This window comes from Pseudopodoces humilis, chromosome 1, assembly GCF_049639895.1.
Source record: "Pseudopodoces humilis isolate 2021_Gansu_Grassland_sample_001 chromosome 1, ASM4963989v1, whole genome shotgun sequence".
Classification (NCBI taxonomy): domain Eukaryota; kingdom Metazoa; phylum Chordata; class Aves; order Passeriformes; family Paridae; genus Pseudopodoces; species Pseudopodoces humilis.
In genome coordinates this window covers 82769448-82786519 of record NC_142200.1, presented here as the reverse complement: position 1 = coordinate 82786519, position 17072 = coordinate 82769448, and the positions used below count along the sequence as shown (strand labels likewise).

The 17072-nt window shown below is 40.2% G+C and overlaps 2 protein-coding genes across 5 annotated transcripts in view; both read right to left on the bottom strand.

The window, feature by feature from the left end:
• Window positions 1-447, bottom strand: part of TNFRSF11A (TNF receptor superfamily member 11a) — a 28716-nt gene extending 28269 nt beyond the window's left edge. Inside the window, exon 1 of one of the 2 annotated variants that reach the window (XM_088064432.1) lies at window positions 322-447. The gene's annotated coding sequence lies outside the window, so the exon portion shown is untranslated. The remainder of the gene's footprint in view (window positions 1-321) is intronic. The other variant, XM_014255606.2, reaches the window with a different exon arrangement.
• Window positions 448-7388: 6941 nt separating this feature from the next.
• The window catches only part of RELCH (RAB11 binding and LisH domain, coiled-coil and HEAT repeat containing), a 76916-nt gene continuing 67232 nt past the window's right edge, over window positions 7389-17072 (bottom strand). For all 3 annotated transcript variants that reach the window (XM_014255599.2, XM_088059988.1, XM_088060007.1), the window contains 2 exons: window positions 13219-13289; window positions 7389-9162 (listed from right to left, as the gene is read on the bottom strand). In XM_014255599.2, coding sequence (XP_014111074.2) covers window positions 9042-9162; window positions 13219-13289 — 192 coding nt within the window. In that variant the 3' untranslated portion in view covers window positions 7389-9041. The remainder of the gene's footprint in view (window positions 9163-13218; window positions 13290-17072) is intronic.

Sequence of the window (17072 nt, the reverse complement as noted above, 5' to 3'; positions counted from 1 at the left end):
CATGTTCCTCCTCCGCTCGGGGCTTGCATTCCCGGTCAGTCCCTGCCGGCCGGGCCATGCCTCCACCTGCCCCCAGCCGCTTCCCTCGCTGTCCTCTCCCCTGGAATCGCTGCCTTCTCCTCACGCCCCCGGTATCGCCTGACACTGCCAGAGGACATCTTGGGCCTCAGGCAGCCTCCCACCTCGCCCCCCATCCGCCCTGCCTGTGCCCCCGGCACTGAGGAAAGCTCCTGTCCCCGCTCGCTGCCCGGGCAACATGTGGGGGCCAGCCTTGGCCTTCTGGCACAGCTCGAGGTCCCCGTCCCTTCCCCCTCCACGTACTTCAGCTGATGTCGGGAGCTGGCGGACGGGATTGCTGCCAAGAGGGGAAGAAAAGCGGAAGATGTGCCTTGGGAGCTCTCCCAAACCACTCCACGCCGTTCCCGGGGCCAGTCGCTGCGCCCTGACTCGGAACGCTGCAGGGTGGCCTCTTGACCCCCAGAAGAGCCTCGGCCGGCGGCCCTGCGGCAGCCGCCCTGCCCGGAGGCGAGTGGCTGCAGCTGGTGGCGTGCCCGGCACGGCCCGCGATGTCCCTCGTCTCACAAAGGGACAGGAATCCTCTGTGGCTCGGCAGGACGGGCCGGGCTATTTACACAGGCTGAGGATCCAGCAGGGCTGGCCCTGCGGACACAAAACCTGACCTGTGCTCACATGCTGAGAAATAAGCTTGGGAGCATGTTTCTGACTTAGGCAAAGAAGGAAGTTGTTCTTTCACTTATGTATTTAGATTTAACCCTTGACCAGGAAAAAACCTAGAGTTTCTTTATGTTTTCAAATGAATAAATACATTCAAGCACAAAAGATGAAGAGAATATTAAAAACTCATCCTTCCTCGGTGTTGTCTGATTTTTACTCAGAGGAATGATAAACTCAGGACAGAAACAGCTGCTGAGCTTTTTTCCTCTAGCTAGTGAAAGGCCTGCCTGCACAGCAAAATGAAGCTATGACCTTCACTTCACCTCTACATAGTTTCCAGGGGGCCAAAAAGCCTTTTTAATCTCCCTAAAGTTGCTTGACCCCTGCAATGTCCTCAGCAAGCATTGGGTCCTGCCTGATTTGTGCTGAAGCAGGTCCTGCTGGCCTCATTCGCCTGCCTGGTCTCTCACACCACGTGGCTCTTTGGGCACTGGTGGCCCCGGAGTGAGTTTGATGCTCCACCTTGGGCTGTGGCTCAGAGCAACACCGCATGATGTGCCTGGCTTGGGGCCAGTGGTTGCTCCTGATAACCCCCAGTCTTCTGGAGGTGACTGGGCAAGGATGAGGCTGATGGGTTTCAGCAAGCCATCGAGCTTGCAAGTGCAGTGCAAGAGCCCTGTCACCCTGCTTGAGGAGTCAGGATCTCACCACACTTGGGTTGGACAGGCTGCTGGTTAGGAACAGAATTGAGTTGGGAGTGAGGAGTAGGAGGGAAGGCCACAGCACCCAGCTTGTCTGGTAGGCAACAAATGCAAAGCCAACTTCACCGGGGCTTTGCAAGGTATGGTATGACATGTGGAAAAGTGTGTGCCTGGCTGCTGGCAGCGCTTTTAGTCCTGGTTGGTCCTGGAGAGAGCCCACTGAGAGGGAGGGACAGAACCAGGGCAGGATCCTTCTGCTGGAGCCTTGTCCACCCATTGCTGAGAACATGCAGCTCTGTGTCAGCCGGGAGGTTTTAAAATGTTTGTGTTTATGGTACAAGGAAATTCTTCTTTTTAAACAGAACAGTCTGTTAAGTCTCTTCCCCTTTTCACATTTAGCACAACACCAAGGCTATAGGCTGTGTTTATTTACCAGCTGCTCATTCTAACCACAGATTTACAAGAGCAAACTCTCACGAGCAGTCAGATGTGTTGTCAGCTTGCTCTGAAGGTGTCAATTGAAGAGCTTGAAGGCATCGAGGGAAGCCAAGCCCTGTGCAGCTCAGAGGAGCTCCAGAGCAGTCAGTATTGCACATCAGCTCAATTACTTTTGCATTCTCACCCCTGATCCTGCCTGAAATATTTCTTGTTTGAGCTGAAATTTCTCTCATTTTCTACCACTATGTGGAAACAGCCTTTTTTTGAAAGCTCAGATATTTTCCTCTGAGTTAAATTTTATGTTCCTGAGCCAAAACCCACAGAAGCCACTACTGGGTGCTTTACAGTCTTAATTATGGATTGCAGTAGATTGTTAGAAACTAAAATGTGAATGCTATAAAATATGAACCGGGGAACATGTAGCACTGTCAATTCTCTCACACTTTTCACATTTATCATTCTACATAGCACAATTAAAACTTTAACATTTATACCAAAACTGGTTTGTCCACCTGTTTCAGAAAATTATTTTTTTCCCTTACATTATTTTGTCAGCTACCTTTGCAAAGCACCTGTTCTGAATAAAATCAAAATGCTTGAAAAACTAAGGTTTCAAACTTAACGGTGACATTTGGGTGCCTCTTGTTTCCGTTCACCACTGTGGCACACAAGCATAAACTGGACTAGCCTTTGGGAAGCTCTTATGAAAGAGAAGAGATGGAAAACCCTGTGCAGCCTTAGAGGTGTGGCAGAATGAAAATAATACCTTGGATTATTCCAGGATCCCTTCTTGGTGATGCCTGCTACAGAAAACAAACCGTGAGCCCGGCTGACCGCTTAGCAGGGCTGTGGTCAGTATGGATCGCTTCTTGCTTCCTTCCTAGAGAGAAAAGTGGGTATTACCTGATAAATGCTATTCTAAAAGAAGCACATCAATGTAACACTGCAAGTTTTGTAGCTGTGTGAAAATCAAACCCCTTCAGCATCAGTGTAAAAACTCCTCTTTTACAGGAGCTTGGATAAATGGCAACTCACTCCCAGCTAATGCCTGAATTTGTCTCCCATCTTTCCAAAACAATCAACCCAAAAAATAAAGGCCAGGAATGGTTTGGTGGGTATACCAAGGCATTTGAGCAGCACCTATACATTCATTTTCATGTCCCTAGCTGTTCCTTCACTTTATCCATGGTACTGAACTTCCCTTACCTGCACATGAACACCAACACCTTGTGATGCCCCCTCTCCCCAGGAGCTAGAACCAGGAGGCTCTGTGTTAAGTCCAGGTCTTCAAAGCGATGTGATGGAAACTTGGGCAGAGAAACAACACTGAAAGGCAGATGGTTGCATCCTGGGAAACCTTTTCACATGTGCAGGAAGGCTTTGAAGGGATTCCCTTGCCTCTCACATGCTTTCAAGGGATAGAGGATGAGTTGAAGGGTTTTGATCAATCACGATCAATTTTTTTCTTTCAATTTGTGTCACAAAGGTTTGGGGTTTCAGTCTGTGGACAGGCTTTGTAAGTATGAGCACCTGCCTCTCAGCAGGTGAGCAAGAAAGGCAGTGCAGTGCAAAATTAGAGTTCTAGGAAAGATCCCTCTAAATCAGGGGGATGCCCTGCAGGGCAGAGGGGTCAGAGTGCAGCTTCTGGAATACCAGCAATCCATGCAGACAGTCTGCCATGGGACCAGAGAGAAAGGCTGCCTTCACCTGCCTCATCACCCTCTGCAGGGAGGGAGCCCTACTGTATGACCCAGCATGTGGAGCTTTCTACACTTGGAGAAAAAAACGTAGAAAAATATCTGGACATTTTAGCACAGGAGGCTCTAGTTTTATTTGAGAACTCTAGCTATTAAATCAATTAAAAAAAATTAAATCTATTGTTTACAAAAAAGCCCAAGCCATACACAAAGTCATGTCATCAACTTGAAACTGTTTTCTTCCTGTGCAAGCCAAGTTTCCATAGCGTTCTTTTGCCCAGTCTCCCTGAAATTTTCAAACACACAAATATTTCCTATGGCAGAACAACTATAATAAAGCTCCTTAGTCACACTGGTGTGGTTTACAACACACCTTTTACAATCCCACAAAAATGTACCACTGCTAAATGCCTGTCCGAAAACCTCAAGTCCACAGCATTCAAAAGAAAAACGCTCTCAACCACCCACTGCCAGTACATCAGATATTTGAAGTACGTGCAAGCAGACACTGAGGTGATAGGTTATTGCCAGCCACTGTGGCAACAGCTATGCCTGCATACTCCTGGGAGGAAATACAAAGTCATGGTGAATTTTGAACTTTGATGTGTGTAAGATACCTGTTGACCTCTAAGACTTGAGTCTTAGGACAAGAGCAATACTGGCACGGCCTGGGGAGCTTGCTCTACCCAGGATACTCCTCAAGCCCTGGAGATGAGTCTTTAAGGCTGGCTAACACCTACCAGCAGGGGGACTGAGACCCTAACTCTGTTGCAACACCCCATTACCAGCTCCCCAGAGCCACCCTGCCATTTTATCTAACAGCACACTTAATGATCCCGAACTCCTCTGAAAACTCACCTGATTGAGATGACTCAGATCAATGGAGTGCATTCATTTGTCAGCAAGGGATCAAACCTAAATGAGCCTTTATTGCCTATTAAACATTGTAGCTGCTTCTTCCTCATCACCACTTCCCTTGCAGCATATTTAGAAGGTGCAAATGCCTGACAGAATGACCCACATGATCCTATAAGGCACATGCTCCACTACAACTGCTGTCACTTCAGCAGGACTCCACTGTACTGCCTCCATCTCCTGAAGAGGCCTCTCAGGTGGTGTGGAATGGGAAAAAACCTCTGAAAGTAAGGGCAAGGAGCAGCAGCACAAGGCCACAGTCACAATAGTTTTGGGAATGGCAATATTCAAATATGGAGCAAACAGCCCTATTAGCAAACAGTATTTAAATGGTAGAACAGTCTTCTGCTTCTGTGGGATGGTGAAGTCAAGAGGGTGCAGACCAGCCTGACATGGGGTGACTGAGGGAGGCAGCGGCGAGGACATGCAATCCCAGTGCTGGGAAAGGAACCAGACTGACCACTGCCATGGTGCTGGTCCTTGACACCAAGTGGTGAGTCACTGTTTCAAGTCACTGACTTCTGCAGTGGAACTGCTCATGCTCACAAGTTTCTAGGAAATGGAAATCTTCAGCCTAAGGAAGTCTTTGACCAGACTGGAAGTGTGATGGATGTTCAAGCTCAGCACGTAGTGCAGATGCCTCCAAAGACAGAGGCTGTTTGCTGTTTACCACTGACTTGCCTGTTACAAACTCTGTAAGCAGAATCATCTTTTCCTACAGCTTACCTGTATGGATGAAAACTGGCCAGCATTAAACCTAAGGAAACCTTAAACCAGCTTCTAAGCTAAACTTTAGAAACAGCTTCTCTGGAAAAATAATTATTCATGGTTACTCATCTGGATTAGTTAACACACAATATATCGATGTACGCCGCTGACATCCAGGACCTGAGCAGCTTTATCCAACAACCACACTCCTCTGGGCCTTTGTTAATCAATTTCATAGTCAAAACAAAATTAGCTATGGATCCAAATGTATTTACTAGAAACATTAGCTAAATGCACTTAGAAAACCAGTGAATCAGTTTCCTTGAAATCTTGCCTTCACTCCTGTTATTCATCAGCACTTACACATTTGATGCAGGAACTTTTGTGATTCCACCTCGCACCAGTGCCATGCCAATCAGTTTGCATCATCAACACATCAGTGACTTTCTGCTCCATGAACCTGTGCTGGTACTTTATGGTTTACTTAAATATCTTCATCACTAAGCTCCATATAGCAAATTACTTAAAACATTTGGAATGCATTGTATCCACCTTCATAAATGCACTAAAATATAGAGCCACTAATACCTGGAACAGAGAAATGCCATTAACAGTGTCACAACAGAGAGAGTAGAAATATCCACAAATCTACTTTTCTGCAGAATCTTTTTGAATCATCTTATCATCCCTATGTACCAATGAATTCCCACAATATGTTACAAAAACTCCTCTTTGTCCTTCACAACAGATGTTTTTCATGGATAATTTTTAATCATTCAATCCATCAGCTTCCTCACCTTCTCTAGCCCCAAATCCATTCAAACACTGCTTTTAGTTCTCCTAACCAGAATATACTTCCATGTACAGTAATAGCAGGATTGCTTTTCTTCTTGGTGCAGAAGGGGAGTAGGAAGAGATTGACAGAAAGAGAACTGAGCAGCTTTTCTTATGGAGCTCCCTTTATTCACCTTGCTTAGAAGATACAAAAAGAGCAATTTGCCTAATTTAGAGTTCTAGAAAACAATCTCTCTCAGAACAAAATATAGGCATAATATCAGTTAGCCTTATGCTTAATCTACAGAAAACATATATTGAGGCAGCCAGGTACCTTCAGCCTACTGATCACTTTTGTTTAAGAACACAAGAGTCAATATTTTAAATAAAGACACTAAGATTTTGTCTGAAATTTCACTAGGGGCAGCAAAAAACCTTTGACATTTAAAACTAACAAGTTGAAGAAGTTCAGGCAATGATAATAAAGCAAACATTTAGTTTTTTTACAGAATCCTTACTCAGGCAGAGCCATAAGCAACTGAAGACAACTCCTAGGGGATGATCTGCTTTAATGAAACATTTTCTCCCAAAAGGTTCACTTATTTTGAATAGTAACAGGGGCTAAGGTTAATTTAAAATATTCTGGTAATTCCTTTCATTAAATGGGTCACTCTTTTATTTTCCAATCCCGAGTGCTACAGTGCAATAGTTAGGAGGATTAATCTGAAAAAACCCAAATATCACACCCCCCCCCCTCCAGGGAACAACTTCTTGCAATCTTGAAAATCTGTTCATATTTGAAAACTAATAAACACTTTCAAGAACTCCTGCAACCAACATAAACTAATAGACATCTGAAATTTAGGAGGCAAAACTCCTGAAGACAACCTCCATTGGAAGTTTGCTGCCTACACAGTAATTTTTTGACCTCAGTACTTACTGTGCCGGTGCTTTCAAGGAGCTTTGCACCTTATGGGGGCAAAGATGCTACATTTATACTAACAAACTAGAGTCTCGTCCCACTTCCTCCACAGTTAATGGCTGTCACTGTTTTTTTGCTTGTGCAAGTTTTCTGAACACTGGATAAAGTTCAGTGTAGGTGAGCAGCCACTCTCACAGCAGCAGCTTGACCATGGACCTGTTATTTCAGTCTCATGACTACAAAGCTATCTCTGGCACTACAACTGGTTGAGAAGTCAGAAAAGAGAAGGAGAATAAAAATCCAGAACAAAAGTGGCACAGGAAGGGCAGTGACACAGGAGACATAGGAGGAGACCCTGCATGAAAATGACAGTAAAGCCACAGGTCTAGGAGCCAAGCACACAGATAGGAAATTGAGCAAGTTCAGTCAACCACCTGCTATGTATAAAGAGTTAAGGCTAAACAATTTCTGTGCATTAGACGTCTCTCCTGTAACAGCTCTGTTGATGTGATTATCTTTTTCAGGGAAGAGCAGAAGTAACAAGACAAGGCAGGTATACAAAACTTTTTATTGACAACAGAACAATAGAGAGGAATGTCACCACTTCCCATTCCTCAGGAATGTCTCCATTTCACAGTCAGTCTGCTAAAAGCATACTTTCATGGTAACGAGCAACACGAAGGCATGGAGCTGTCTGTAACCTCCAAAAAAATGTTCCATCAGTGCAGTGCAAGGGGACCAGCGGTGCGCACGTGAGCAGCAGGCCCTGTCACAACACAAACATGGCAGGAACGGCGTATGCAGAGCCAACAGGCACCCACATGAAGCAGTCAGAAGCCTCAAGTCATCTCCATTATCTCCATCTAAGGGTCACACAGGATCTGTTATTCCATCCATATTCTGTTTCAGGAGGGAATACTTTATTCCCTTGCTCTTTTTGCTTTCCCTGTCCTCAAAGATGTCCATACTTCCAGCTGAATGGAACTGTGTCAGAGAATGCCTGAGCTTTTATATTTTGCTACCTCATACCAGTTCATGCATGCACTTGAGTTTACTTTCAGAAGCTTACATTGACATAAAGAGGGGGAAAAAAAGTGCTGCATAAGAAGAAAAGGATTTAGTTGTTAATGCTTCCTTGCTAACAAAAATATTTGGTAGTTGAATGTACTCCCTGTAATGTCATTTTTAAAAAGTATGTAGGCAGTCTACTTAACATTTTAAAGAAACTGCACATCAAACTAAACATAATTTCAAACACTCCAAAATTAAATTTGAACTGAAATACAATCTAAACAACAAAATATCTTTAGTTTTCACAGTCCACAGAACTGCATACTGAGTGCAAGATGAAAGCTGTCTCTATTCTGCATAAGGTTTCTTCTGCCTGCAGAACTGTACTAGGGACTCTGTGTAGTAGCTTGCATTTATTAACCTTTATTAATTTATCACGTTTTTCCTTTACTTAATGGATGCACAGACTTGTAAAGTGCTTTAAATTAAAACAAAAACCCCAACGAAAGAAAAAAAAAATCCCTCAAAAACCCACATAAATGTGAGAATTTTATCTGAAGGACTTTGTACAGCATTTATAATGTCAGCATAAAGCATCTGAAACATGAGCCTTCCCTGCAGACTGATGCAGTGCAAGCAGTCTCATACATTAGATACTGCAATTCCTCTGGATTCAAGATGCACAGTACTTACAAAAACAACCCTAGAAGCACAGACAAATGCTGGTGGCTCTTCCTCTTCTTTTTAGAAACATAATTAAAAAATCTGCATTACTCTCTCATAATTTAAATACATAAGTAATCTCCACTTTTATTACTTCATGACAATGACTTCAAATTTACATTATTTTAAGTACCGTCAGAATAGCTCCATGTATAATACAGATATTTGCTGATATCCTGTCAGAAAATAAAAAAACCAAAACCTTCCACTATATAAAAAAAATTATGCTGGAAAGACAAGAACACAGAACATGGACTTGGTACAGACTATGATTTCAGTTTTATATCAACCACAGTTAACCCAAAATTAACAGATACACAGCGATATTCAAAAGCAGTGCAAATATCTTTGGAGGTTAGAATAAAATTATACTACAAGAACATAAGACAGAAGAAATTAAAAGGCAAGTACTTCAAGTACAGGAACCAGTCTCTGTGAGGTCCACCTTAGTGTTAGCTGGGAGTTCCTATTCCCATCTTACTTCTTCCTCTGGAACACATTAGCCAACATCGCACCCGATGTAGTCAGCTGGCCCATTTTGTTCAAAAACTTGGTCTTTGTATCTTCACTCACCAGGCTTGCTGCAATTGACATAGAGCTAGGAAAGGAAAACATTTAGTGGCATAAGACTACAAATTAAAAGGAACATTATGTTTTTTTTTAAGCACCTAAATTGTCTTTGTGTTTCAGAGGTTTCAAAAACAAAAAAGACCAGTCTGTGAAGAATTGAAAACCTATCACTACCTAGTCCATATATACACTGTTAAATTTATTATAATGCGCTCACAGTGCCTGTGAAAATGGTAAAATATTTTGTGCACACTAATCTTTAGTACCTTTGGATGTCACCACATTAGCATTCACTACCTATTGGGGAATTGCTATGTGAATAGTGACAATACCTCTGTGAAAGACTGGCTTTGCCTTCTCACCAGAAATATCAATCCTTATGTTTATTTAGTGTAAGTTCAACAGTATTAGTTCAGAGAGAGACCTTTCTAACCCAAGTGATCTGCCTCCACCAGTGGCATTTAGCAGATGTGTAGAGACAAACAAAAGCAAGGTAAGTACAAAACAGTGACCTCTCGCCTTAATTTCTAACTCTTTATTTTCCAACTACTTCCACCTGAGCAGAATTTAAACTTGGTGAGGATTGTCAACCTAGTAACTCACAATAAATCTTTATTTTATATTACTTGATCAGCTTTCCTTTGATCGCCTTATAAATTTCTTGCAAACCCCACTCTGAGTCCTACTGGGTCAGCCCCTCTCTGGGTAAGGAGCTTTTCTTTCTAGTTGTTGTGAATGTGGCTCCTATTACCTGTGCTTGGATGTTCCTACTTGAGACATAATAGATAGCACAATGGAGAGTTCACAGGCTCCCCACAAACTGGACTGGAAGGAGCAATCCAATCAATGCTGAAGCTACAGGATGCTAAGCTTTGAATAATATCTGGGGATAGTATTATAATAATATTAGGGATATTGAAATTATCCCTATTATGTGAAATTAACAGATCTTATATTTTTTTAATTAACAATCCAACAATGAGCTCAACTTCAGATATATGTAACTGTTTAGCACAGTAGGAGTCATCTGTCTCAAGACAGAGCAAATGTACTTAGCAGGAATATTAAAAAATATTCTATACTTCCTATATTTGTAGTCAAAATGGCAAGCATTTTTCAACACTGGACAAGGAAAATTTTTGAAAACACTGCCAAATAAATTCTCCCTTGTGAACTCCGTGTGGACTCTGCATTTAAAAATTATAGCTAAGACCACAAAATCTGTCTTACTGGCAAAGGCCAGATTCCAGGAATTGACTTCTCAGTCTGAAAAGTTATAAACAGTTCTGTTAGATACACTTGCATTGAGGAGATCAAACTGAAGTTAACTCTGAATTGTTTCAACAGAACCTGTAGGATTTATTCAAAGGTAGAAGGGAAGCACCCAGTACTTTCTCCCATTTCACACCACAAAAAAAGGTCCTTAGTGATAATGATTTCTGGTTATTTTAAAGTACCTTAAAAATAAGAGGGAAGCTTTTCACTAAAGCTGTACTGTAGATTTGCAAATAGTTTAATTATAAACTTTTTAAGTAAAATATTTATTTCAGGCGCAATCACTTAGCCAGACATCTTTGGCTTGATTAAACATCTCCAGTCAACTAATGAATCACGTATTTTCAGCTGATAAAACTCAGCAGGGAAATGACTGCTACAGTAAGATGGATGCAATTTCCTTTGATTTCATGATAAAGCAAGGGCATATAAATTATGTAAGTAACAGTTTACACTCATTATCAGCTGGTTAAGGGCAAGAAGCTGTCCCAGACTATGAGGTATCCTGGACTTGTGTGTAGCTATGAAAACTTACTTGGGAAATATTGTACATTCCAAGCATTAGCAACATTAAGAAAATAAAACTGCTCACTTCAGAATAGAAAGCCTGGCAACTAGTGACAAACCTGTAGTTTTAAACAAACCATGCTTTCATTAGTCTAATGATCCTGAATAAGATTGAGGAAAACAAGGAGTTCCATTGGCTCTTGAAACAGTTTGGGGGATATCAGCCATCTGATGTCAAAAATTTAAAAGTAATAATTGAAGAGTCTAGAAGTTCATGTTTTCTAATACTGTGTTACTGTAAACAGAAACATAATCCACAGCATCCTGTATTTTAAGAGTTTAAATATGCCCCCAAAGTACTTCCTTTACTGTGCAAACTGAATATTTAAACATAGCAAAAATCAATATGAAATCAAATAATTTGAGTCTCACATCTTAAAAAGTAATCAAAGAACCCAACAAAGCAATAGTAAATCTTGCTTGAAATAATCACTCCTACAGAAAAGTCCTTGCATTTATTCTTTATTTAAAAACCAAAACAAAACTCAACCCACAAACAAAAACAGTGCATAAACATCAAACTTTTCCTGGTGTCTAGATGAATCAGATGCTACATGAAGTTCTATCTGTTTTATGGGGAAGCTCTAGGCCATAACAGACATTCCTGGTGGGCATTTTATACCAGTCAGTTTGTAATGTAAAGTTGTTACTCATGATTGAAATATCTTGTTAATTGGTAAAGAAAATGATTAACACAAAAGTGGCTATTCAATATTTAAAAATGTAGTTTAATCTTCTGAAAAAACTACTTCTTTGATCCTGTATTATTTGACCAACTTTTTCTAAAAGCAAGGGGAAAAGACAAGATAAGAACATCTTAAGATTGCTGTTGCACCCATTTTTATTTCTGTGTGTGTGCATTCCCATGCTCTTAACATACCCCAGTAATTTATATCCCAGTCACATTTAAATCCTCTGTCAAATATATGTATTTGTCATTGAAATTAGGAACTGAAATTAGCGAGCGCTTAGCAAGAAAACAGAGATATTTACGTATATGAAAAGGTCATTTCAGTGGTAAAATATTTCTTGTTAATTTTGTACAGTACAAGACTGCAACCATAGCCTGATGTTGAATAAGAAAGGGGAAGGCTAATTAAAGAACAAAGGAACAGACTGCCAAGACATATCTTTTTCACATCTTAGTTTTCAGCAGCTGCATTCTTAAAGAAAATACACTAGATGTTGTATGAGGTTTGCATTTATCTGTTTCTGCAATGGCTTAATAGGACTGACTGTGATTTCAAAGTATTTACTACTATTAAAGCCTGAAGTATTTTACTTGGTGTGTGAGAGACTGACCCTTTTTCTACTTTACATTCTTCCATTTGGGTCTTGTACACATTTCTTATTTTAGTCATTCTCAAACTATCAGTTGCTTCCAGGATTATGGGCGAGCTATTTCCAGAAGTAAATTCTAATAGTTTGTTTGGATTGAGAACAGATTCTCTTTTCAGATACCTTCTCACACACTTCCTGGCAACGCTGCTAAGGATTTATTAAGTTACGTAATAATACAAAAGTATTTACCTGCTGGCATGCCATTTAAGGCAATAAGCAGGCAACAGAGCATAAAACTCATCAAAATGACACTGAGCATTCCAAATTTCACCTCCAACATGGGTCTGTTGGCCACTTTTGTTATCAGGAAGTACACACATATGATACCATCTCTACATGTGAAGCAAATGGATGCACATGCACCGTGTGTCTGCTGCCTCCCTGGAGAGCTGGGTTTACTCTGTGTTTGTGGAAAGGGTGTTTTACCAAAGCGCAACACAGGTGGCATTTTCCCAGTCAGCCCAACCAGCACACCTAACTTCCTAACCAGCACACTCACACAGGGGTCAGGATACACTGGAGAAACTGTTCTCATGTGCACCAGTCATGTGCAAACCAGGACAGCAGCCTGAAGCAAGCCATTCCCATGAGTGGCAAAGTGTCTGCTACATACATTGCTCTAAGCATTTAGGCCAGGCACTCCCTGATTTCTCAGAGTCAGGATAGAAATTTAAATACTGCTTTAAATGAATAAAAAATTAAGAACAAAGAACATCATTCCTATAAAAAGAAATGTTGTACCATGTTTTACATTGGAGACAGAAACAACTGAAAATCTGTTTTCAAACACAGCATATGTCAGTGCAGGATTTCAGGTCACAAACCTTGGACAACATTATGGAATACACGCTGCAGAACACTACTCTGGAGGCACACAGAAAAAGGGAAGTGGAAGTCTTACCCTTGTGGTTCTTGGACGGTCTTGTTTTCCACTTTCTGTTCACATTCTTTTATCATGGAGCTCAAAATAACCTAAGACACACAAGGAAGAAAGATTAATGACATTTGACATTTTTCCTTTTACATTAACACTTCTTAAGAAGTCTGCTCTGCATATAATTCTGACATTAGCAGAACTGTTTAAAACGTTTCCTTGGCTTTTTTTCAAATGGCTTGGAGTTCCAGTTATCTGATAATGCCTTGTGGTTAGAAACAACAAAAACGTTCAAAGTAACTTAAGGAAGAAAATGTTTTCCAAATAGTTAAAGAAGTTCAGGACTCCCTCCTTTTCCCTCAGGCTTTTAAAAACAGAGCTAAAACAAAGCCACATCTGTGACACACTATAACTTCATGAACATTATGCATGAAAGAAAAAGCAAGGAAAGAAAAAAGTGTGATGGCATCCTAAGACAAAATCTAAATGGAAGCAAGTGCTAAAATCCACTTGATATTGTTGCACTGATATCTTCCAGAGTTCTTATGACTCATGGCTTTTCTTCCTTTATTTCAGCAATTACAGTGCTGAAGGTTTCTGCAGAGTATTTAAGACTGAAAACACCTCCACAGTGACATTTTTATATTTATCCAAAAATAAAGGAATTACTCCCAATAGCAGGCTTTTTTAAAAAAAACAAAAACAATCATACAGTTAATTCATGGGACAGACAAATGACTCCCTGCCCGGTTCAAAACAGTACTGTTTTAACACATTATGACAAAAGTATTTTGAAACACGTGGGGAAAAAAGTTAGAATGCAAAGTATGAAACTATAAATATATACATATACACACATATATATACACTGCATAAATGGAAACTTCCTCTGCCACAGCTCAGAAGAAATTCTAATAGTTTTTTGAGACACTAAACTTAAAATCTGAAAGCTACGAACAATTAAAATTAGTACTGTCTTACCAAACCTGAATATATACAACAAAGGAAAAAACCTATTTTCAATCTCTAAAATACCGATCAGTCTCTAATGGTTCAGTCTCTAATGGTTATTAGCAACTGGTAACTATTTTTAAATATATTTGTATAAATTAAAATGCTGTTTTACGTCAAGTCTGCAGTACAACCATTAATCACTGATAAGATGTGGCCTGGTCTGCAGATCTGTGCCACTACTCACTCTATTTCTCCAGAAGTACTACTTCAGCATTTGAAACATTTTAGCTAGCACATGTTACACACCCTTGAGTGTTTCAGAGAGCAACATTCAAACAGGACTACAACTCTTCCTGCTAAATTTGCTGTCCTCCATTTGCATAAAATGCAATACCAATACTTAACACTTAGGAGTACAGAGGTACCAAGAGAAATACATTCAGAATTCTAGTGAAAAAACAAACTTTTTGTTCTGTATCAAAAAAACCCTGAAATTTCTAAGCACAGCTGCCATAATTTTTGTTACTTAGCATTTCTACCTGTGAACTGAAGCTTTCTTACATTTTTATACATCTGAATCCAGATGTACCAAATATCAACAATATGAAGTCTTGATCAAAGGGGAGAATAATTCATCAAGGACCCAGGATCATTTCAATAACAGGATGGATTTCCCATCCATTGTGCAGCTCCTTCTGGGAAGGCTGTGTAATTCATGAAGAAAGCAATTCTTGCCTCTTCTGTAAATTAATTTCTAAATTTCTACATTATGGCTTTGCAGATACTGCTCAGACCTATTCCCGTAGGTTCTCTTTGTTTGGTCATAGGACGGATTATGAAATCATATCTCCTTAAAGAGAAATATTTTAGAGCACTAACTCTATATTTAGAGACACTTTAGAGACTTAACATGCTGAAGTCTTATAAACAATACTGCAGTATATGGACTAAATATTTTTACCAAGTACTGACTCACTATTGCACAAATCAAATCCACTTTGAAAACCCATAGAAGGCAAGTGGAAAATGAAGAAGGGACTTGACATTGAACTAGAGATGCTGGTAAAGTATCTGAATGCCTGCACAAGGTGAAATGCTTCCTTTAGAGATGAGAAGGTCTGACCCAAATGCCCAACTTACACTTTCATTTATATGAAAGAAAGGAAAACAAGTATGAGGTGAGGTGTGAATGGTAAATGCTGCCAGACAGGATCACACAGGCCAATTCCACAATATTACCCTTCCAAGGCAAGCATAAACTCTGTACTGTCGTTAAAGCCATTACAGCTAAGGCTCTGTGATTTAGAAAATGTGTATTTGTCAAGTGATATGCCATTTGAATCATGAATAACACCATAGTGGCCAAAATAATGAAAAAATACTTAGTTCTGCTTATGCAAATGTCTAATTATTTGAGACAGTAAATGGCATTCACTTCAGAAAACATTATTTTCAGATAGGTTTCCAAGATGCACACTAGAACTCACTGGGCCTCAGAAGCCTTTATCATGATGCTTACAAAAATCCTATTGAAGTGGGAAGCAGATCAAGCACTAGATACCCATTTCTACAAAAAAAGGGATAAAAATTGTATGCCTGTAATGAGTTTTTAATCCCCCTGGAGCAGGAGTAAATATTTTTAATTTTATATTGTTCTCTGGCTAAAAAACCGAAGCAGTTGACATCATGTCTGAAGTCACTTAAGCACAGTAATCCAGAATGTGGTAATGGAGGATTGAAAGCTGTCTTTACTTACTGATTTATTTTAAATCCTATTCCAGTCCTCAGTTCCTTCTCTGACTACAAGATTCAAACTCAATCAAACCCCTTGTTCTAATTCAGGGTGTATTTTGAAGTATGCCTTTAAACCTTAGAAGTTACATTAACTTCAAAAATGAAGTAGCAGTATTTGTGTCAGTTATGAAACTTATCAGTTAATGAAACTTTTGCCTACTGCAGCTTTCAGATAGATGTTTAAGACCTCCCAGTCCATTGTCCACCTCTCTCTGAACACAGAAGTGCTGCCTGTGGTAAGGATGCAAAATTCTGTTGCCTCTGAATGATACTCAGGTCACTATTGTTCCTTCTGAACTCGGATTCTTTCCTTTCAGGTTGAAAAGTTCCTCCAGTAATAATATACAGAAAATAAAAGATTGATACTAAAGGCTTTTAGATGGAAAATGTAACTGGAAGAAAGAAGTTTGTTACTGAATACAAGAACTCCTAGAGAATACAGTCATCTCAATTCAGTCACTTTTGCAAACACAAGGAAAAAAATTAGTTTTCTAACATACAAAGGAATTCATGAAAGTGCAGTATTAACCTTCAAAGACTACAACAGTACACTTCTGTACATTCTGATTAATCTTTTCCTCCATCTCTTGAAATGTTCATCCTGTTAAGATTTTCCCCAACATGCAATGAAACGACATCTCTCATTTCTGCTACTGACTTAACATCTTTTTGTTTCAATCTCTGTTAGTATTCATCCTCTTCAAGTACTTACCAAAAAAGTGCATATGGCCAAGATTTTCAAGTTGCTCAAGCTAGCTTCTTCTGCTAATGTTTTGGTTTTTTGCTCCTTTCTATAAACTCCTCCTACTAGAGATCTTTTTCATTCCCATGTTGTCCTGCCTGCTTCTTTTAATCTGCTCTTTACAATTCACAGAATCACAGAGTGATTGGAGGTTGGAAGGGACCCCTGGAGGATCTGGTCCAACCCCCTGCTCAAACAGGGCCACCTGAGGCCAAATGTTGAGGAAGAACATGTCCTTTCGATTATGCTTTTGATTATCCAAGCATTTAGATTCCACAAGCTCTTTGGACAATGTGAGCCACTGTTCAGTCATTCTCACAATCAAAAAAAAAAAAACAAAACAGCTCTGCCCATGGTCTCTAGTCTTGTCACTGAGCACCACTGGAAAGAG